Below are 23,647 nucleotides of genomic sequence, written 5' to 3'. Positions count from 1 at the left end.
GCCTGCTCATAAACAGGGTTGTGGCCAGACAGAGGTTAAACACAAGGTGGAACACTTGCTGTCTGAGAAGTGACTGTTCATGACACGTAAAATGCTTCATTGCATCTTTTGTTTGAAGATTTCCAGGTAATTTGGAAAAGAGTTTAAAACAACACACAGTCAGGTTCAGCTGGGAGGTTTTCAAAACATACAAATTAACATCATTGACTCAACACACACTGTTACAGTCAGGGGTGCTGGTTGAATGTCTTGAAAATATTTATTGATTTAAACCTTCATTTTTGAAAGCATTGGTTTTTTCATACTATCTTTGGGTTTCGAGGCCTGTATATGACATTCAATTATTTTTCAAATAAGTGCTAGAGTGAAGTGAGAACTGGTGAAAAGTTAAAATAGTTTTATCAGGCACTGTGAGTACTCTGCACACCCAAAAACCAAGTCTCAAATATTTGTTCTTCATCTGTAGCTCAAAGTGTGCCAATTGTTCTCCACTTCTTTTCCTGGGGAGCAGCAGAATGAGAAATTTTTCTTCATACATGTTTTGTCTCCCTATGTAAAGTTCAGCTGGTCTCCAGGCTGTTTTCTTCCTTTGTTTTTCTCTTAAATCTATCTCTGTCTGTTGCTCGTGTTATTGCAGCCGTGAAGGCCAGTGGCTGTAAAAAGGGAGGGTTTGGAGGGAGAGACAGCATTTTTCATCTGGACAAAAAGTAAGCAAGTTGTTAGGCACTCAAATTCTTTTTCAGCTCTGAAATGTCTACAATACAGCCGAAAATTGAATTTTCATTTCCAGCGTTATCTTCTGAAGATTTTTCTCTTGGTTGCCCTTGAGGGTCAAGCTTTGTGGATCACTTGTAGAGTGGGTTTATAACAAATGAGGGCTCTGTGTGGTTGAACAGTACAATGTGTGGTTGTTTGTTTTCTCACAGGGACTGCTGCTGACCTTGAGCTTTGATGAGAGTAACAATCAACTGGTGCCTAACTGAGACCAGCATCCTCGGGTGCCTGGGGCAAGGATTTTGAGTCCCAAAGAGCTTCCTGTGTGGGGGAGCTTTCCAAATACTGTATCCTTATGGCATGTGAACCATTTCTTTAACTTTGCATCCTGGTTAGTGTTTTTCACTGTACTAACTTATTCTAGTCACCTTGTTAGCACTGATTTGCCTACTGAGATTTTAGTCGTTATTTCTTCCAGCAAGGGGTGGTGCAAATCTTTAACATAGTTGCTAATATTAAAAAAAGACCTAGGACATCGCTCTCTGGTGTTTTTTAGTGGGGGGATGAGAAACATCTGTCTTGAATGTTACAAGGAAAAAAATACCTCAGCATGCAATTTCATGTGTGAATCTGTGATGTTCAGCAAGATGGAATGTGAACTCTTGGGGAAGATCATATCATTCTCCAAAATGAGGCAAAAAGGGCAAAATAACTATCATAGGAGTGTGAGTCGTGGCTTTCTGAAACATAATGTATTCCATCTTTCTGTTAGCCTTTGTTTTATCTTGCTTTTTTTTTTGGGTAGGGGGAGGGGAAATAACTTCATGCCAGAAAGTGATTGAATTAAGACTGTCATTCATGTTGCAACACGTTGTGAAAATATCCTAGAGAGCCTAAACTAGTCAAGAGAAAGACATAGAATAGCCACGTGTATGGCTTCAAAGCTCTGCTAAAAGTCAGTGGGGTCACTTGTTTTGATTTCACTCCGATCTACAGCGATGTTAAAGCCTTGAAAATGCAGTGGTAAGTGCTCAGTTAGAATTGGGTGAGCCCCCACTGCTCCTGAGAATGCTACTGTTCCTACCCACCCCTGCTGACTAAGAAGAAAATTTTAAAAGTCAGGATTAAATTTACTTTTTATACTTACTTTAACTGTCAGGAATTCTTCTGAAAAGACACGCCTCATCCGAGAAAACCAAGAGTTTCCAGCAGATCCCTCCAGAATCCTCACTGGAAGAAAATTATCCTGGTGTTATTGGAGACATCAGCATGCCTTTCCTGCTGTGCTTGAAAAAAAAGAAGCCACCTGTGCCTTTAGGCAGGAGCATCTTTCAAAAACACACCCCTCCCATCCAGCAGAACTACCAGGCTTTGCTGGAGTCGTGCTTGAAGAACAAATGCTTGTTCACAGATGACACCTTCCCTGCTCACATCAGCTCCATTGGAACAGGAGCACTGCTAAAGAAACTGCCCCGAAATTTACACTGGAAGAGGCCACACGTAAGTGACTTTCAGTGAGCACTGAAACTGTGTAAGAGAATGATTACAGATGATAGCCAGCAAATAGTTTTAGCATTGAACAGCCTACTCTTGGACTTTAATTTAGGTGTACTTTAATGTCTCTGGGGATTACATTTACTGCATCAGGTATCGTTTTGGAAGCTGGGGTACATGGAGTCTCATACTTGCCTTTGAAGCATTTGTTGCCCAAAATCATGACCAGCTTTGTTCATTTGTTCATCCAGTAACACTTGGAGCAGGCAGGGAGAGGAGGCAAAGGGAGCAGGGAGAGTTGGTTTCCTTGGAGCTCACAGCTACAGGGATCTCACTGTGATTCTGTGGTGACAGATGAGATCCTTCTCCCCACAGTTCAAGATCATGACCTTTTAGAAGATTTCTGAGTTTCTAGACAGTTCTTAGCCATGACCCCTCTCTCCCATGGACTGTTATAATGCTGGAGGCTGCTGCTTTCCCAGACAGGGCAAGTGCCTTATCCTCTTGTTGGGCTAGTTTGTTTTTCCCTGCTTAACTGTTTAGTCTATTGTACTTGGAGTAATCTTTCCTCAGCTCTCAAGGCTGAGCTTCTATCACAACAGTGACTGAGCATCAGTCTGTGAGTTGGTTTTGGTTTTGGGGCCTTTGTTTTCTACTTGTGCTCACATTTCCAAGGCCTTTGCTGGCATTCCAGGCTGAAACTGAACATCACAACAAGAGACACCCAGGGGCAAGGGCTGGTCACAGAGCACCTTCTCATAACAAAAGGGTAGATAACAAGTGTGGGAGGCCAGGACAGGGGCCTGGCACAGTTAGATAAGGCCTGTTATTAGCAATGCCAGTTCTGCTCTTACTGAGCCACTGAGCAAAGTATTGACAATCAGATCCTCCTGAAAGCAATGTACAGAACTATGTATTCAGAATTTCAGAAGTCCTTTTTCTATAGGGAATTCTGCCAGGTAATATCAGATAGCATCTCCCAGCTAAGTTATTTTCTGCCTGTCATATTTTGTGAGATTTAAACAATTTCCCAGAAGGATTGAGTTTCTGCAAAAAAAAAGAAAAAAGGTCAGCATGAGTCCTGGCCTCTACAAAGCCTTTCAAGTGTCTCCCCATCCCTCAGCTATTGGAATGGCCTTGAAACTTCCTCTGTCTCTCAGTGGACTATTCTGCTGCTCTGCTATGATTGTTGGGGTGTCCTGTGAAAGTCCAGGAGTTGGACTTGATGATCCTGATGGGTCCCTTCCAACTCAGCATGTTCTGTGATTCTGTGAGTCTAAAACTGCCTTGTGAAGAAGGCTGCTGTTTGCTCTGGATGCCAAACTTTCTGAGCAAAGACTCTCTGAGGATGGATGCTGTGCATCCTTCAGTCCCTGTGCTGCAGAGGAGATGCTGAGATTGTGCCATTCAGCCTGCAGGCTTGTAGCTTGCTGCATCTATGAGTGATGGCCTGCAAACTGAGCACCCAAATTCACCAAGGGCAGGGCTTGGTGTCTAATTACTGTGACTGCCTTCTGAGGGAAGCTGTTTCTTTGCTGCTGCCTGCAGGGGATGCCAACAGTGTGAAACTTAGCTTGAGCAATTTCTGGATCATTCGAGTAAAATATAATTTTGACACTTAGGTTATTAATTTAACCCCAGAGGCACTTGTGAAGGGGAAAAAAATCACCACACCATTATCACTCTCTGTACAATTATTCACAGACCTATTCTTGTCACAGCAACAGGAATTCTGCAGCAGCCATCAGTCTGTAGCTCAATTGTCAGTCAAGCTGTGGAGATGTCAGCCAGCTTGGGTGAAAGTTTGATTCTCTGCCCTCATAACCTCTTTTGGCTGGCACTTGTGTGGAGGAGCAGGACTGGCAGCTTTGAAGGGTTGTCTTCTCAGCATGGTGACCATGGAAAGCCATGGTGATGCATCTGAGCACCAGTGACTTTGGCTGGAGACCAAATTCAACATAGACCAAGCACAAATGTGTGCCCAGGCTGGTGTCAGGTTAGCCAGAGCACATAACAATAGATTTATACCTGAGCCAGAACAATGTCTGCTGGAACAAAGGACTCTCAGTATTTTAAAAGCTTTAACTTTCAAGCTAAATCAGCTCATGTTACTGGCTTAACTCTCTCCTCCTTTTTTTCTTTTCTTTCCTTTTCATTTTGTGCTTCCCAGGCTTTGCACAAAAGTCCTGTATTTTATGCTGCACACAGAAAGCAGCCTGATCTCTGCCAAGGATTGGTGGGTAAGGAGACTCCTTTGTATAAATATCTAAGTATTCTTACACAAGACAACATTTTGCATGGAAGTTTGAATGCATAAAACTTGGCATGGAAATAGAAGGTATCCATCTCCTATCTCCACTTGGCACAGTGTGGATGAAGCAATCATTTACTGGCATAGGCTCAGTAAATAAGCTGGCAAGCTTTGAGGTGGGATTTGAGGCATGAGAGGTGTCTCCACAAGCTGAAATCACCATTGTGTGTTGCTTCTGCCCCTGCTAATAGGAAGTGTTCCTGTACTCTCACTGGTCTGTGGTGTTGCTGCCTGACAATTGAACAGAAACCACAGAAGGGCTTTATATTTGTACCTAATGCTCAGTGTGAGTGTGTTCTCTTCTCAGCCTTGCTGTTAGAAAAATAATTTTATGCCTGTGTTGTCTAAAATAAAAGACTATATTGCCATCTGAAAAACAGGTAGAGGTGGGATGGGACTAAATTAGTTTTTAAGTGCTTTATGTCCTTAAAACCAAAGTTTGCTAAGTACAGTCTTGCATGTGAGATCCACTGGAAATTATTTTCCTTTCTGAAAAGCTAATGTTTTCAAAGAAAAATGGAAAAGTTTTTTTTTTTTTAATAGTGTGCCTTTATAGAGCACAGAAAAAACCCATGCAATGTCAGTAAAACACAGAATGTTTCCATTGACAGTTATCGCTTGCTAAATTTCTTATTTAACCAAACAGTACCCAAATGAAAAGATCATGAGAGAGCAATTATAAACCAATCACAGTTTGGTTAAGTAAAGAACATGCCTGGATCATCTAATTTTGTGTGTATGATTTGTTAGAATTGTAAAGACATCAGCACAACAGCTCTTCTGCTGGGATCTTGGTGGTGCTGCTGAACTTGGCTGAGAGCTCTCACTTTTCAGCCAAGTGCATGTGTCCGTTTGTCTTGGCGCAGAGAACTGCTGGTTCCTGGCGGCCCTGGAAGCCCTGACATTCCACCAGGACATCTTGGCTGCAGTTGTGCCACAGAACCAGAGCTTTGAGAGGAAATACGCGGGCATTTTCCACTTCCAGGTACAGCTGCTCCCCCAGATTGCAGGAGCTCCTCAGATATCCTCTGCTGTGTTTTGTGTCACACCCTTGGAGAATTTGTATATGTGGTTCCCTTTGGCCAGGGGCAAGTGGCCAGAGGGTATCCCAGGCTGGAGAGGAGCCCATCACCCCTCCCACAAAGTAGCACAGGCAGTGAATCAACTGCAAGCCACTGAGGAAACACCTCTGCTTGGCTGCTCTCTCCAGCTGTGTCCTACCCATATTTTAATGCCAACAAAACCCTTTCTCAAGAGTGGCAACAGTCAGCAGGACCTGAGCACATCAGCTCCAATCTTCTACCCCTTTGCCCACCTCTTGGTACAGCTCTGCTACCTTGCAGTTAGGAATTCCTTCCCCACAAGTCCACCTGTGGCTGATTTCCCCGCTGACTCGTTTTACACCTGATAGATGCTTTGTTTACTCCTCTGGCTGGGTGGGGCTGAGGAACTGGCTCTGGGGGTGAGTCAGCACGTCCCACTGACCCACAGCAGCCTGCTCTGTACCCACAGCTAGGCTATCTTGCCTTTCCTGTTGTTTCAAGGGGAGGTCCCTTCCAAGGGAAACATCAGCTCATTCCTTTCCCCTGACAGTTCTGGCACTTCGGGGAATGGATTGACGTGGTGGTTGATGATCTCCTGCCGGTGAATGAGGCCGGGGAGCTGCTCTTTGTTTCCTCAGTCTATAAGAATGTGTTTTGGGGAGCCCTTCTGGAGAAGGCATATGCTAAGTAAGTGACTCATTTCAAGTTATGCAAATAGTCTCTCTGAAATATGTTGGTTGGTGCCTACGCAGTTTGTTCTTGTTTATAAATGCATCTCCTAGGCCTTGCTACATTTGGAGTGTAGTAGATGGCTCTCATCTATCTATTATTACACATAAAAGCTGCCATTGCAGTAGCTGTTATCAAACCAGGCCCTTGAGTTTAAATCCAAGGGTTTAGGTGAGAAAACAACCCTATTGTGGGGGGGTGTCCTCTGAGTGTTATCATTGTTTGCAGTGTATTGGCTGATCCCTTCCTTGTAAATACCACAGAGGAGTGGAACACCATAGATAGACATTTTCAAATGTGAATGATTTCCAAAGCCTCCTTTAATGTATTATCAATGTGAGAAACCTCCAAGGATTTTCATTTTGGAGGACTGCTGAAGCACTGCACTTTGTTTTGGCAAATATTTTTGCTCTCAGGTCCTCAAAGCTGAGGCATGTCACAAGGCATGGTGAGAGCAGGGGCTTCCCTCCAGGGTGTTTTGCCTACAGTGGTAGTATCAGCACAAAGAAGAAAGCAGCATGGCCTAACTGATGGAGTTTGTTAATATTTGGCTGAAATAATCTTTGCAGAGCAGGGAAAAATGCTCTAGTTAACATTGAGAGAAAGATCACCCAAAGGTGAGAATGTTCAGTTATTTTCATTTGGTGTTAGTGTTATAATGAAAAGACTGGGCCAAGTTGCACTGGAGTGATAAAGAAAATCAGATTAGAGACTGAGCTCTCAGGACAGTGTCTCTCAAGGCACTATATCTTAGCTACAGCTCAGAGCCTGGTGATAAATTCAGGCAACATTCTCTGAGGCAGAGTTATCAAAGAATCGTGATGGGCATGTTCTCATTACAGTGCAGTCAGGGATGACAGCTAGTGAAGAGTCCCTTTCAGACTATGGCCAATCTTGGAGGCAATTTTGTAGATACTTCTCTTCCCAAATGCCAAAAATTCCCTTAAAATGAAACATGAGTTACAGCCTTCCTTTTGCTTTTTGCACACTTTTTAAAAAATATTTTCATTGGCAACCTGTTCTCAACCTGTCACCTGTGATGATAACCTAGAGAATATATTGTTGTCTTTTTTTGCTAGACTCTATGGCTCCTATGAAGATCTGCAGATTGGGCAAGTTTCAGAAGCCTTGGTGGATTTCACAGGGGGTGTCAATACAAGGATCAAGCTTGCAGAAGCTCCTCCTGATCTGTGGGATATACTGACAAGAGCCACCTACAGCAGATCTCTCATGGGCTGTCAGACACACTTAGGGGTGAGGCTTGGAGTGACATCAAATGGCTTTACAGCTAAAAACCTTTCCAGACCCCTTTCCCTCTGCTCAGCTGGTCATTGTGACTCAAAATGTATCAAATCTGCCCTATGTGGCTTTCTGTAGAAGTCACATTCTCCATGTTAAACTTTGCTCGTGGATTGATTCCATGATGCTCTCAGCTCCCTGTTGTTATGTTTAGGAACTGGTTTGTCTATCAAAGAAATTCTATTAAATAGGGACCTACTGCATTTTCCCCTTTTTGTTAAATAAATTTTCCATTTTTACAGGTGGTGCAGTGAGACACATAAGGAATAAAGTTATAGCTAAGGTAGAGACATGGGTGGTTCAGAACATGAATTGAAGTCTTGGCTTCCAAGCTTTATGCTACCACCTCAGCTGTTGGGAAACTGCTTTGCTGAAAATCAAAACCTAACCTCCTGGACTTCCTTAAAGTGACATGGTGTCTAGCTGAAGACCCACAATTTAGGAAGGGCCATTAACAATCAACCTTCCAATTCCAAGCATACTGAAAAATCTGGCTCTTAGGAGGTTCCATTTTATTTATTTATTTTCAGTTCTCCTGTTACTTTGAAAGTCATTGCTTACAGGTCTCTGGCACTGGTATAAGTATGCTGTATGAATAAGGATAAAATAAAATGTTTCTTTTCCTTCTGTTTCTTGTATACAGACAACAAAGGTCCTGAAGAATGGGCTTGTTGCTGGCCATGCCTACACAGTAACTGGTATTAGAAAGGTAAGACCAGCCCAAATGTCCTGGGCCCAGGTTCATTTGGATATTAGCAATTTTTATTGCATTCAAGCATTGACCAGAGCAACTATAATATCTCCTCTCCAATACTCTTTTCTTAGTCTAAGGCTACAAGAGACTGTGGGCTTTGTTAAGATTGACATTTTAAGTGTGTCCATTTTAATTTGGAGGCCTTGATGTAAAGGACAGTTGTTATAGATCAGTGTATCTCTAAGGGTGGGAATGATTCATAGGGCTCTGCTGACACCATCACCTAGAAATGCATCTCAGCTGTTAAGAATGAAAGGACTTGCCTTTGGGGCTGCTGGGAGGATGTGCTGAAACTTGGGGTAAAAAGTCTTCCTCTGAAGCCAGTGGAGAGGCCATAGAGAAGTAAGGATGTAGAGGCCAAAATATGAGAAACTGCAGATAGAAATGAGTCAGGGGTGTGGAGTAAGGGAACTGACCTGTGCTCCTGTGCAGACAGTGCAGGGGGACCCCACTAATCTGCAGAAGTACTGTTGGAGTCCCCTTAGCATATTTGTCCAGAGGTAAGGGACTTGAAATAATACATCCCAAAGAGTAGGAGCTTCTTCCTCCTGAATTGGTGGATGACTGTCTTGTCCAGCCTCAAGAGGAGGTTGACAAGGATGGCAAAGACTGTGTGGGGCTTTGGACATCTTGGTGAAAGCATGTTCAGTGCCTGTAGCAAGAGATACTAGGAAGGGCAGAAGAGATGAGCTGGGTGAGGCACATCTGTGTCTCCCACAGGAGGAGTTTATGTGTGGAGTTTTTCAACAACCTGTCTGTCAGTCTGGCTCTTCTGATGAGATGAAGAGCCAGGCAACCTTAAGGGATTGACCAAGCATGTGGAAACAGTGTGAAGTCAGCTGTTCTGCAGGGTGCTGTCAGCAAAGCCCCAAACTGGGGCTCTCCTCCCACCACTTCAGGAAGCATTAATCTGTGTGGACACCCATGGGGGCTGCATTGTGCTGTGCCATTGCACTGGGGTAGGACTCGGTTTTCACACAAGTACAAAATGAGCAGATGCTGGAAAGGAAGAGGAATTTACAGTCAAGCCTTTAGATTAGGAATCTGTCATGTCTCTGGTTTCAGTTTAGAATGTAAGATGAAGCACATTAATCTCTTTGTTGCTGGCATTTAGAGTTGCATGTTCAGAGATTTTTATCATCATATTTGCTGGCATCTATGAGAACAAGAAAATTGTTGTGAATATCTGACATAGTACAATGATATAAACCAGATGAGAACTGCTGAGACCTTGGTAAGCACAGTGTTACTGTTTTCTGCAGGTGACCTGTCAAGATGGACCAGAAAACCTAGTGAGACTGAGAAATCCATGGGGAAAAATTGAGTGGAAAGGAGACTGGAGTGACAGGTGAGTTTACAAAAGGAAAGGTGTGACACTGAGCAAAGGAAAGGTTTCTTGGAGGAAAGATGCTGCCATCTTCAGGCATGAATTAATGTTGAGGGCAGCAGTAAGATAACACTTGCACAGACCTTCTGGTGTCAAAGCAATGATTCCATAGATTTATATGTCTCCAACAGACAGTGCTGCTGTAGCTGGCTTCACTTCACACATGCAGCCTCAATCAGATCAGTTCTACTTCTCATTTCACTAATGCCAGAGGAAACATAATATGAGCATGAGATGCTGTCCACCTTGCTGTGATGTGGAGAGCATGCAAAGGGACACATAGCTGTGCAGGAGGCTCTAAAAAACCCCCATGTTTCAGGACACAGTTATTTATCAACTGTGCCCTGGAAAAAATCTTCCACAGGCTGCAAGGTGTTAGAATTGGATAAATAGGAAGGAGTTCTCTGTCCTGGCTGCTCAGGTAAATACAGTTGGGCATGAGATCAGAGGAGGTAGTGAGGTAAATGGGCTCCATATTTGCACCTACCTGATTTTTTTTTCTTTTAATTTGGACCCATGAAAGACAGTGCTTTGCATTCTAGACCATGGGCCACAGTAAACTTGTGTCCTGTTCCTCTTTGAAGTGGAGCATGTGTCTTGCTTCCAAGCTTCACTTCATTCCCTGCACAGGCTGTTTGCTGAGGCTCAGGGCATAGAAAGGAGGGAAGAGTAGAGAGGTCATTGGGAATGTGAATGGCTTTCACCTTGTCTGCAGAGCAGTAACTTCTCTGATGCATGTCTGTCACATAATGACAACACACCAGCTGTTCTGTTGAAGAGCATAATGAGCAACATACTGCAGGCCTGCCTTTGAAATGACTCCCAGCTGCCTCTTGTGCTGTCCTAGTCATTCATTCATTATGCCAAACACTCTTCCTATTATGTCTCCTTTAACAGAAAATTAACCAACAAAGCAGGTCTAGATTTTTATATTTTAAGTACTTGGAAGCTGTTTGTTCAAGTGAAGGGAGTGGCTGATGGAAATGGAACATTTTTGGCTTTTACTGCAGAAAACTGGACCCATTTAGCTACATCTCATGGGACCCAGGATGGTCGTGGAGAGTCTCATGTGGCTGAAGGCATAGTGGGGGATAAGCATGGAGATATGTAAAAACAGGGATTTGGCCTCTTTTTATAGAGGAAGGTCATGTCCTCTGCCTTGAATCTGTGGCCACATTTGGTTAGTGGCCTCATGTTTTTCCCCTTAGCTCTTACAAGTGGGAGCTGCTGAGCCCGAAGGAGAAGATTTTACTGAGGAAAAAGAAGGATGATGGAGAGTTCTGGTAATGGCACAGTCTTGCTTCTCCCCTCTCTGCCAGCAGCCCTGGGGCTGCACCTGGAGCTGCACATTGCCCCTTAGGCCAAGGCTTAGGTGGTGAGCTTTAGCCCGTGCTCCTCTCTGCTTGATGCTGTGAGAAGCAGTGGCTGTGCTGACACGGAATGCACTGCTCTTCATGCAGGAGTGAGGGAGAATCAGGGCACTGCTAGGTCACCTGGGGCTGCTGGAGATAAAGGGCAGCCCCAGGAGCTTTTGTCCTGCCTTTTTTGTTGTTTTCTTTCTTTCCTTCGGGAAGCTCCTGTTTGCCGGTTTGTCTGCGTTTCTCCACAGCTTTTACCACGAGGTGGCAATGTTGCCGCCCCTGTAATTTCATTGCGCTCCCTTTGCTGGCGAAATGATTTCATTCTCTGTTTCTCCTATCCTTTGCTGAAGTTTTAGCCGTGCATTAGCTACTCCTAGAGGCTGCTGTGGAAGCAGACGCTTTCTTCTTTACTGCCTAATAAAATATGAGCATTACCATATGTAACACAGAATGGTGTGGCTCCGAAGTTCCCCGCTCCCTTTTCTTTCCATTTTATGAGCCATATGGACTAAACTAAACTGCTGACAAGATGTCTCTTGGCACTCTTTTCCCAGGATGTCTCTGCGAGATTTTAAGATTCATTTTATAGATCTGGTGATCTGTAAATTAACTCCAGACCTGATGAGCCAGGAAGATGGGAAAAAGTGGATGTACTCCTTGAAGAGTGGGAGATGGGTTAAAGGAAGTACAGCAGGAGGAAGTCTGGGATTCTATAACGGTGAGGGGTGCTCTTTTGGATAACTCTGGCTTTTGGATGCTCTGCTGACTCAGTTACCAGCTCCTTATAACCTCTTAACATAAAATTGATGACAGAAGCATGCACTTCCTGTTTATGCCTCCACACAAACATCAGAAATTAGCAGCTGAAGGACTTTGACTGGCTTCTGCTATCACAGAAGATGCACTGCTTGCAAACATAGGGCAGTGGGCTGATTATAGCATGAAATAAGCTTTAGGATCCCAGGATCAATTGCCAGCACTGATCTGCTCTAGGGCATTAAACTTGTCTCTTAAAATTTGCATCCTCAGCACCTCCAGGGAGTGTGTTTTAAGTAAAGTGAATAAAATAGTCAGAGGCTCAGCTCTTCTGGAAGCAGAGCAGGTGGAGTCTAAAGTCAGCTAGCCTATACACCAGGGGTGAGAGAGGAATGGTGATACATTTATAAACAAAATGAGCTCTTAGTTGCATGTAGGCAGAAGTGTAGTTCCTTGTTCATGGGTCTTTCTCCTGTCTTAGACAGTAATTGCACTGCTAAACTTGTAAGCTGCACCTTAAAATCAAATTCCTGTGGGGTGTGGAGATCCAGACAGCCTGTGACCTATTCAGTCCAGTGCCAGGCATCATGTGGGAGGCTGGCAATCAATTTTGTGATGGAGAATGACATCAAAATGTTTTTCTTGTTTTACTTAGGCAACTTTTGGATGAACCCTCAGTACTGGCTGAATGTGCTGCCAGTTGAAGACGGCAAGAAAAGCCCAAGCACGTGCAGTGTGGTCATATCCCTCATGCAGAAACACAGCACCAAACACCGGAACCGAGCCCCTCACCTTTTCATTGGATTCTCACTCTATAAGGTGCAAAGAATTCCTTTGCTTTTCTTGCTCTCACCAAACAGGAGAATTTCCAGCCCCCGTAGATCATAGTGCTCTGCAGGCCAAGAGTTTTTGTGGCGTGCAGGGTGATCTCTGCTCTTTCCTCCTGCCTGTGCCCAGTCTCCTCACACATCAGGGCTAGGTTCCCTGGGGCTCTGTGCCCTGCTTGCTGCCTCTCCAGCATGCTGTGTGTCACCCTGCAGAGCAGTGAGAAGTGCCTTTTGCTTCAAAGCACATTGGGATTTATTTTGCTGCCTCTGAGGGTATGTGCAATAGCTGGAAGAGGGTGCCTGGAGTCCCCTTACTTTAGGGTAGGAAGAGCTCTGCCCTCAGGTTATTTCCAACCATGGTAAAATTGTGCCTAAAAATTGTTCCTAGTATGATGTGGCAGCTGCTCATGTGTGCATACTGCTAGCTCCCCATGTGCCCAGAGGTGAGTGGATATCACTAGGAGTGAGAGTTTCCTACCTTCAATTTTCTGCTTATCTGAGTACCTTGAGGGCCATTCTTCTCCCTTGAGCAGAGCCACAGGTCTTGTTGCTGCTGTAAGCTTGCACAGTTATGGAGAGGTGACTGTGGGGAGGGATTTTTGGGTGGAGGGGCTGAGGTTTCTGAAGGCAGAGACCCCATATAGATGTTTGTAGCTGCTCTGCTTCCCAGGAATGACTTGGCTGTGTTTGGTGAGGCACAGAGGTCCTGACTGACAGATGCTGTTTCTTTTCTTCCTGCAGGTGGGCCTACAGGTGAGTCCCTTGTCACCACTGCTGGCTGTTGTCTGGGGGACCTGGGCTGGCACAGCTGTTAAGACAATGCTGAATGTGGTGTGTTTGCCTTTGTTCCTGGGCTGACAGCAAGTGCCAGTACTGGAATTCAGTGAGGCACAGCAAGGCAGAACCATCCTCTGACTCTAGGGAAAAGCAGCCGTATCAGGAGAGCTCATTGGCCTTGAGAGTGGGCATTAGTGTTTTGGGAGTCAGAGCTGCCTTTCTGCTGCCTTCCAGTCTTGGCATGAGGTGGGAAAAGAGCCTGTGCCCCATGGGAGTCAAAGATCTCCTGGGGAGTTCATGTTCCTGGCTGGCTGATGGTACAGGTGTTTTCAGCTTCTTCAGGTCAGCTGCATTTCTTGCATTTTCTTTATCCAAGAGCCTTTGGGACCTGAGAAAGGGCCCTGGAACTTAAATCCTGATTAAGTCCTGATTTTGGCCCTGACCTCGGAGGGCTATTTAAAACAGGGAAAGATTTAGCTCATATTGTCTTTAAAGGGCATATCTTCCACTCTGTTACTACTCAAATGAGAGTACACCTCTTAAATGAGAACTTGGGCTGGCAAAGAACTAGTTTGGGTACATTATATGGGCAGCACAATTGTGTTCTTAGTTATTGTAGACCCAGCATGGTAACCATGAGGTAAGATGCCACTCCTTCCTAACTTAAATATCTTGGGCACTATCAGGGTTACCTTCAAGGTAAACTTTCTGGCAGAGGAGGTCTGAGTGTGGCCCCAGGACAGTGCTCTGCCACACCTGAGTGGGAATGGTGGCAGCCAGGACTTCAATTTCAGGTTTGTAGTGGTTGCCAAGATCAATACAGAGAGATGGCAAGCTGAGAGCATCTGAGGTATTGGAACTGCTGTCAAGAGAGTATTGACTGGAATATAAAAACTTTGAATTTAACATAAGGGGCATGAGGAGGAGTAACCCTGAACCCTTCATAAGAAAGATTGCCCTATTAGTAAGAAAAATACTGGCAAAGGAAGAGGAATGGCATCTCCCCATGAGGCTGCAGAGTAAAATGGTTAAATGTTTTGAGGAACAGCCAAGATCAGAAGGTGACAGTAGTTTTAGCTAGCAGGATTATTTATTGGGCTTGTGTACTGGGCACTCAGTGGCATTAAAATTAGTTTCATGTTGCCTGGATCAACACTTTATCCATCATCCTGTGGCAGAAAAGGGCCTGCAGAGCAAAGAGTGCCAGACAGATCAAGGACACTTGCATGAAGTCAGGATGAGGGCTTAGGTTGCTCATGCAGTATGCTCAGACCACAGGTGTTCTAAAAAATCCTCTGCTACCAGATCCCTTGTGCAAAGGACAAGCTGGGCACAAAGTGTGTTGTCCCTGTGGGAGAAGAGGTGTTCTGGCTAGTGAAGGGCAGCCTCTAGAGCAGTTCCTGCCTGCAGCCATTTTGGCCCATGTGGCAAAGACTTTTGCAGAAGCCACATTGACAGGAACAGCTTCTCATGCCCAGTTCTTGCTGCTGTTCCTTACAAGTAGTGTGAGGGTTTTTTGTAAGTTGCAGGAAGCCCAGTCTTTTGCCATATTAGTATTGGGCAAGTGTGGCATTCACATTCTCTGAAAAAATTTCTTCGCCCAGGATTTTTCTCCTGGGAAGCTGAGAGGCCTCAGAGAAAAAGGAAAACAATTCTTATCTCATTTGCTTCTCCTGTATTTTGCTTATGTAGAATGTGTTTGGAGATTGTTTACCCACAGGTGATTGTTTCATTGGACTCTGATGTGAGTTGTTTTAACTCTCTGGCCAATTAGGGCCAAGCTGTGTCAACACTCTGGAAAGAGTCACGAGTTTTTATTATTATCTTTTTAACATTGAGTAAGTATCTTTTCTGTATTCTTTAGTATAGTGTAGTATTCTTTAATATGATATAGTACCATAAAGTAATAAATTAGCCTTCTGAGAACATGGAGTCAGGTGCATCGTTCCTGCCTTGGTCAGGGCATTCCCTGTGAATATGATAGGCAAGGGTGCTGCATAGTGAGAAGCACCATGACCTGGGAAGAGACTGAGTCCTCTGGGCTCTGCTACCTGCTTGTGCTGTAAAACAGGCTGAGACGTGAAGGCAGGCTGGCTGTGCTCTGCCTGTGAGTCTTCCACACCTTTTGTCCACGTGTTCAGCTGCAGCAGAACACGCTTCTCTTACCTTTCTTCCCTGAGCAGTACCAGGAGAGCAACAGAAAGCTGCCCCCAAGTTTCTTCACCCGACATCAGCCTGTGAACAAGCACCAGGTTTTCCTTGATGAGCGGGAAGTGACTCATGACTTCCACCTGGAGCCTTGTGTCTACATCATTGTCCCCTCCACCCTGGAGCCTCAGCAGGAGTCTGAGTTCATCCTGCGTGTCTTCTCCAGGAAGCACGTCCTTCGGTGAGATGCTGCAGCACCTAATTCCTTGGGAAAGTCTGGTCTCTCTACTCTAATGGGGGCAGCATAAAGACTTAACTCTGCAAAAAGCACCATAGTCTCTTTCAGAGAAGCTGGCTCTGGATTTCTCCTGCCATAGGATTCTCAGTGGTTGAAGCACTGGTCTTGGCCTTATCCTTTCAAAAAAGGCTGAGATAGGCCCACACAATCCTTGCAGCATGGACATGTTTGAGACTGTGAGAATGATAAGAGCTCTTTAGCTTTTTAGCTCCATTAGTTTGCCAGGAACTCCCTGCTGGCAGTGCTAGGATGGTTGGTTGTACAGAAATGGGTGCTTTGCATACTTCAGATGCCAGCAGCTTTTGGGGTCCTCTGTGGATATGAGGCCTTGCTTTAGTGCAGCTGTAATACCAGAGAATAAAACACATGGCAAGAGCAGGTTGGGGCCCCATCCAGGGAGGAGGAATGACACCTGTGCTGAGACAAACACACAACTCCGAGATCTGTCCTTAATGTGTCTGCTTTTTTACATCTCCAGGGAAATGGGTGGGAACACGAGCTTCACCCTCTCTAAGGTGAGTGGGTGTGTGGGGAGTGGGGGCTCTGTGGTTCAATCTGCAGCTCTGAATGTTGAGGTTTTAGTGTTGCTCTGCCCTAGAGGAGAGGCTGAGTGAGAATGTCAGTGCTTGTGTTGCAGCACTTGAAAGCACAGCTTGGGTTTACAGACAGAATCCTTTGGATCAAGGGGACAGATGCAGTCAAATGTGGGGGACAGGCAAAACTTTAGACAGCTTAGTTGCCCTTTTTGCAGACATCCTTTAATGACACCATTTTGCTTGCTCTAAAGTCTTTCCTGCTCATGGCTTTTTGGAGACTCATGGTCCGTTCTTGCACTTCTCCCCATCCCTTTCAGGCCTTAAACATTTTGAGGACATGATGGGACCTTAGCTCTACTATTCCCATGCAATGGCCTAAAGGTTATTTTCAAAAGAACTGGTCTCAGTGGCAGTGCATGCACATCTGCACATCTTGTGCTAGGAAATTTATGGCATAGTCTGTTCCCCTGGCATAACCAGGGCCTTTCCTGGCTTCATCTCCTCTGTTGGGCTGTATAAAGGAGAACAGAGACTCTTCTCTCACAGAGTGAGCCCCATGCTTTGCACAGCTTGGGGTGGGGTGAGAGGAATGTTTCTCCCCACTAAATGTTATCTGAGTATTTCTCTCCAAGAAATAGCAATTTTGTCATGTAGGGAGGTATCTTAGCAGTGGGCTGTATTAGTGATGTAACACTGATTGCAGAGGTGGGCAGAGGGTGGAAGGGGCAGGGAATGGAATGCCATGCTGGGAAAGCATCTTTAATAATTTGGTTGACAATATTTTTCTTCTGCAAGTTAATGATTTTTTTTTATACCTTCAAGGAAATTGTTGATAGGTATGAAGGCAAGATTTGGGAGGATTTCTTCACAAAGCATTTTGAACAGGTAAGTGCTTGCATGAGTAAACTCCTCTGTGAAAGTAAAAGCATGTGGATGTGTGGGGAGCAGAGAGGGGCTATGGAGAGGAGGTTGGACTCTGTGTGCAGTGGTGACTCCAGACTGCAAATTTGCCTGTGAAGCTTAGCAATGTGATGGCATTGAGACAGGCACACTTCTCTGCACAACAGGGTGTCAGTGCCTGGAACTTTATGTGAGTGTGGCAGTATCAAGGGGCTCAAAAGGCATTAGGAAACTGATGGGCAGAAAGTCCATGAACAAATGCTAAAGGACTGAGCAGGGATGTACGCTCTGAGATCACTTTTCCAACAGGGAAACAGCAGAATGGACTACAGAAGCTGACCAGGCTCACATGCTCTCCCTAAGCATGAATTCCTGTTGCCTGTATTGGGGACCAAGTGATGGGCTGTGTGGCTCCATCCTATCCTTTGGGGAAAGCTGTCTCTTAGAGAACACCCCTGAAATATTGAACCTTGTCTCACACATACTTCATCACAGCTGGATGGCAACTAACCTGCTCTGAGATGTGAAATAGATATTGGGTATCCCATCATGTTTTCCCCCTAACTTTCCTAGTGAAATATGATCCTTACTGTGAAAGATTCTTTTTAGTGATTTCTCTGGCTTGATTTGGGATGGAGCTGAGCATCAGGGATCCCACTGACTGTGGTGAGGGATGTAAATGTTTCACCTTTCAGAAAAGGTCACTGTGTTTATTTAGCATCATACCCTGCATTTGGCAAACACAATTTCACAAAAACAGATTTGGACTTTTAATAGGAATATCTTGAGGGAAGCTGTTACTAAAACAAGGAATGCTTTCACTTTTTGCCCCTTGTTTAAGATTTTGAGAATGGTGTGGCTTTGATGTGCTAGAAGTTGCCATATACTGTGAGGTGCTGGTCCTTTGCTGTCAGGATGTCCAAGTACACACAGAGCACCTACTGCCATTTCTGAAGGCTTTGCCCTGGCATCTCTCAATGATCTGAAAGCAGGCTTTTATTTTTGAAGAGTGACATTTAAAAAAATCCTCCAAGCAAACGATTGTCACAGCCTTTAAAAGATTTATGAACTTTAGTATGACAAGGGGGAGGGGGAGTCTCTACTTTGAAAAGTTTGGGGAGAAGTATTCCAAAGTTTCAGGTTGTTTGTTTGTTTGTTTGTTTGTTTATAAAAGATAAAATGGGAATGTTTGAAGCAGATCTCTTGACAGTGTGCTTGATGGGACAGATGGCACCAGGGCTGAAAGGCCTGCATCCTCACTCAGTGGAAATCTGTACTACTGCACTGATCTGTGTGGAGCCCTGAGAACTTAGCCCAGAGCACACTGCAGCTCCTGCAGCCTCAGGATCTTGTCATATTCAAAGGGAGTCTTTTCTATTGATTTTCACAGTGGCTGGAGTGGGGCCAGAAAAGCAGAGAATGAAGATGGGGCATGCTGGGAAAACAAAAGATGGAGAAAAGTGATTTAATACTTAGGAAAAAAAAAAAAAACTAAAATTCTCTTCCATATCACAGAATCCTGAAATAAATGCTGTTCAGCTCCAGAGGATCTTGAATAATATATCTTGGAGAAGTAAGTGCTGAGAAATAATGTTTCTGTAAAATAAGCTCTCTCAGAGAAAAGCCTCAGCTGTTGTATCTATTGCTTGAATTCTGGGAAGAGAAACTGGCTTCAATCTGACTGAACTGACTTTTCTGATGCCATGTTAGATTTCCAGAGCAAAAGGATTTGCTGGGGTGTGAATCAATATGGCAGAAATGTTATAAGCAGAGCTAATCTAGTTTGAATTTCAACAACTGAAATAATGAGGGAGGAGAGCAAGCACGGATGCAGATTTTTAATTTGGCCTCCAAACCCAGCTTGACCTCAGCTTTGATTCTGAAACTGAATCTCATTTCAGCCTGTGCCACTGCTGAGTCTCAGCAGCACCAAAGTAGAAGATGTGGAAATCCTGGTCTGTAGGAGTTGGTGTGGTGGAGGAGAGTCTTGCCTTTACTTTCATGTGCTTGGTGCATGCATAGGGCTGCCCCTTGCTCTGTGTTTGGGGGACAGGATGAGGTGCAGGTGGCCTCTGGAAGCCATGCCTGTGAGAGCCAGGTGAGCCCTGAGCTGGTCCCTCTCACGTGTGGCATCACTCTGCTGGGGGCAGCCCAAAGCACTCCCCAGGTTTGTAATTTGGGAACAAATAACACTACCTGGGCAGCAGTGAGGCACTGCAGTGGCTGTTCTCTCTGGACAGTGACAATGAAATTACACATATAATGATGAATCCAGATTTTTTACCTGGTTTCTTCACTGGTAACAATCAATATGCAACATAGAAAATGCTCTGTCCAGCTATTACAGGCAGCAAAGAAGATGATCCAAAGAGTGATGTGATGCCTTTTTCACTTTAACTGAATTTGATATTACTCTCTTTTCTGCAAAAGTGGGCAAAGATAGTTCTTCTGTCTTTGTAAACTGACCCACCAGGCACTGTCTTATCTGTGAGAAAGCAATATTGAACAGGGAATCTTTACTTTTAATAAATTATTGATTTTAAGAATTATTTTCAAATCTTTACAGTACTTGGTTCATATTTACTAAACAGGGCTATTACAATTTAAAAATTATTAGAGCATCCTGACTTCCTGCAGAGAAGGGATTGGTGAGTTATGATTCTGTCCCTTACTCAGTGAAAGGGGCAGACCAACTGTAATCATGATTTTCAGTGAGATTAGAGCCTATTTCTGTTATTCTTCATGTAAGTTATATATGAACCAGGAATGCTAAACTTTGAGGCAGCATCATGTTTTCAGCAGTGCCTGTACTTTTAATTATATTAACAGAGCTGGCAGCGTGTCTGTGAAAGAGAGGGAGAGAGAGATGCTTAGTACAAGGGTTTCAATTAATCTGCAGTGCTGTTCCCCAAAGCTCTTCAGGTCAAGTGACTTTCCTCAAGGTCATGCAGTAAATTCTGTTTGGGATTAGAGCTTTGGATGTCCTTTTCCTTCCATTTTCTCTAATAGCTGGAGATAGTGTACCATATTTCATTCTATATTACATGCCTGCAGGGAGCTCATATTGGATTTTCTGAGACTAGTAGAATCCATCCTGTTGCCTCATATTTTTATCATCATAAATGATACATCTTCTCAAGTGGGTGTAAAGTTTCACAAAGGCTTTGGGGCCTGAGCCCTCTCAGGTAAGGGGGGATTTTGTGAGTCCATTTTTCTGAGGGATGTCCAATGACTCCCCAAACCAATTTTTTTTTTTCTCTCCAGATTTCCAGAGTTTTCACCTGAATTTCAGTCTGGATTCTTGCCAGGGAATCTTGGCACTCCTGGATGTATCCTTGCCATGAGTGATACTTCTGACTCATATAATACTTTACCAGAGCATTATTTCTTAGGCCAGACTGGGTGTTACTGTGATTTCTTTACCACCAGGACATGGCCCTGCTTATTGAACTTCTCACCCTCCATAATAACAGTTCAGCTGTGACAGAATGGAGCTGCTTTGGGAAAGGGTTGATTCCTGCTGCTTCTAAAATCAGCAGCTAGGTTTCCTTTGACTTTAGTGGGATGAGGATCAAGTCTATAAATAGGCACATGGGCTAAGAAATCATTATTCTCATATTATAATTGCGTGGGTGTTATAGTGGCTGCAATTTTTTGGGTTGTTTGGGGTTTTGGTTGTTGGGGTTTTTGGGTTGTTTGGCTTTTTTTTTTTTCTTTTTTCATTTTTTAATATATGTAATGGGTGCTTTCTAATGTTTGAGATGTTTTGACCTTAATGCTCCCACTAAGCTGAATGCCACTGGCACACTGAGTATCCAGGAATTCAGAGTCCTGTGGAAGAGGCTGCTTTTCTATTTGGTATGGCAGTAATTTCTATGCCCCCTTTCAATATTTCCCTGCTCACAATCCCTTTGGTGTCCCCTGCTGGGTTTTGGGTGGTTTGGTTTGTTTACAAGTACTCCCTCACCCCACAGGAAGTTTTCCACAAGAGAGACACCAAGAGATCAGGAAAGCTTGACCTTGTGGAACTGCACGCAGCTGTACGGGAGACAGGTGAGCCCACAGCATATTTTGGCAAGTCTCATCTTCTTGCTGAAGAAAAAGCACAGGGCTGGGAAACATCTTGATAACTGTGTGTAGAGCTCAGGAGGAGTGGAAAACATTATAGTTTGCATGGCCTTGGCTATGTCATCTTCCTTCTTTAGCTGGGTCAACACGTCTGAAAATTATTTTGCCATGTGACAGGCTGCCCACTCTTTTCTCAGTGTGGTCTCACACTGAGAGTTGTCTGAAACAGAAGTGTCTGCCTATTTCAGATCCAATTTTTAAATCCCTTCCTGTGTGTTGCTAATTGAGTTTTAAAAGATTGTTTGGGGTTGTGGGGATGCAGGAGGCCAGATCTAGCTCCTATTAAATTGCTGCTTCTGCTGAAAACGACAGCTCAGGGACCAAAACTGGAAGTGTGATACTTGCACAGAGGCTAGATTGTTGCTAGACTTCACTAATGCTGAGTCTAGTGTCTGAGGCTTGATCCAGAAATGGAAGATGATCCATATGGGTCCAAATACTGGACCGAGCTCTGCTGCTATTACTGGGCGTTGTGTGGGGGCTGGAGCTCAGTCTTGTAGCTTCCTTTGCATGTTTACACCTTAAATATCATTCCTCTTTTTGGTGCATGTTCACCCAGTTCATCTGAGTCAGTGAAAGCACCGTGAGAAACCTGGGCAGACCTCTGCTAAAGCAAACTAAAATCCCAGGCCATGAATAGAGAATGCTTTTGTTCCTTGCAAATGCTGCTGCTGCTTGACATTGGGATTGATGCTTTCTGTATGAGCTTCCTCTGGATTTTCTTTTTCATCTCCTTTCCTACCCTCTTGGGAATATTGCTCTTAAACCCAGCTGCTGCTATTACCCTCATATCCCATGAGCAAAAGAGGCCTATTTGTATTTTATTTCAACTCTGCAAGGACTGTAAGTATAGGGGAGCAGACCCGAACCATTTCAAATTTGGATATCTTCATGTAGAGATCTCATTTGGGCTGGCTAATATTTGATTATCTTAGGCCAGGCTTGAAAAACAAAGCTGTTAGAGAAGAGATGAAGACCATTCAGTTGTGCCATCTCATTCTGTGTTCCTTTTTTTCCCCCCCATTTTATGTAGGCATTTCACTCAGCAATGAAGTCTGTAATTTGATGGCAATCAGATATGGTGACCCTGAGTTACAGATCAGTTTTGAGAGCTTTGTTTGCTTCATGCTTCGAGTGGAGATCATGGGAGGTGAGGCTGGTGCTGCTCCGTGTCTGGCCAGGCAAGCTGGGCTGCCAGCTGAGCCATGGCCCCTCTGATGCTGTTCCCACTGGCAGTGGCAAGGGGGAAAATTGCAGGACTGGATTTCTGAATAAAGCAAGAGTAATCAGTTTAAAGCAAGGGACAGATACAGAGGAAGCCAAGCTCTCTCTTTACCTCCCCAGCAGTCCCTTCCTACAGACATCCAAACTGTACACATCAGTGATTCAGCTCTCTGCACATTTGCACGGGCCTTCTGTAGGAAGAGGAAATTACAGACAAAAACTACTTGTTTTCCATGAACACAACCTTGAAATACACCTTCTCCAGGAAGAAGAAAGCTTTGAAATATGTCTTTGGTGGACTGCAGTTTGATGATGAGAGAGCTGATACTCAGACCATGCTGCAGACACTTAGCACATGTCCCATAATTGTAGTGGGTAAGGTTGGGACCACCAGCATTTTGGGGTTTTACAGATGGATGAGCAGACAGTAACATGCCTGACTTTGTTCAGCTGCTCCCAGTGTTCCAGCCTTCAGGGATCTCCCAGGGACAGAACAGAGAAGCTCTGCTCTTGACAATAGCCTACAAACTCTGCCTTTGGGGTTTTTCCTGAGGCAGTGCCTTGGCTGTCAAGTTAACGCTCCTCATTTGCTTCTTTTGCAGAGGCCTTTCGCAACTTAACCCAAGATGGCAAAGGGATTTACCTCCGGGAGTCTGAGGTAAAGCCCACCCCCTGACTGGCAGCTGAAGATCCCTTTGTTGCATGTGGCACTGCATGGGTTATTCTGTAGCCTTAGAAAAGGTATCCTTAACTGACCAGGGCAGGTTACAAACAAGGAGGTTCAGGCTTCTAAGTTTTCTGCTTTATTATGGCTTCTGTTTCTTCTGGAGGTAGAATATCTTCAATGCCCCATAGTCCAGTCTCAGTGTGAATATGGTAGGGCTTTCACATGGATGGATGGATAATTTCAACCCCCTTTCCATATTATTTTCAGTGGATGATGATGACACTTTATTCCTGA

At 44.4% G+C, this 23,647-nt stretch overlaps 1 protein-coding gene across 1 annotated transcript; it reads left to right on the top strand.

Annotated features, from left to right (window-relative positions):
• The first annotated feature begins 1,983 nt into the window (after positions 1 to 1,983).
• On the top strand, positions 1,984 to 23,647 carry CAPN14 (calpain 14). Its single transcript, XM_071423174.1, has 20 exons — positions 1,984 to 2,214; positions 4,379 to 4,448; positions 5,386 to 5,504; positions 6,113 to 6,249; positions 7,371 to 7,545; positions 8,234 to 8,299; positions 9,607 to 9,692; positions 10,940 to 11,014; positions 11,647 to 11,810; positions 12,504 to 12,675; positions 15,632 to 15,841; positions 16,377 to 16,413; positions 17,257 to 17,319; positions 18,850 to 18,907; positions 20,599 to 20,663; positions 21,124 to 21,192; positions 21,309 to 21,387; positions 22,496 to 22,612; positions 23,289 to 23,344; positions 23,621 to 23,647. Exons 1-20 carry the CDS (start codon positions 1,984 to 1,986, stop codon positions 23,645 to 23,647), a joined length of 2,076 nt encoding a protein of 691 aa, XP_071279275.1.

This window comes from Agelaius tricolor, unplaced genomic scaffold (genome assembly GCF_023055355.1).
Source record: "Agelaius tricolor isolate 1412-34295 unplaced genomic scaffold, bAgeTri1.0.p SCAF_1, whole genome shotgun sequence".
Classification (NCBI taxonomy): Eukaryota; Metazoa; Chordata; class Aves; order Passeriformes; family Icteridae; genus Agelaius; species Agelaius tricolor.
This window is presented reverse-complemented; position numbering and strand designations above follow the sequence as displayed.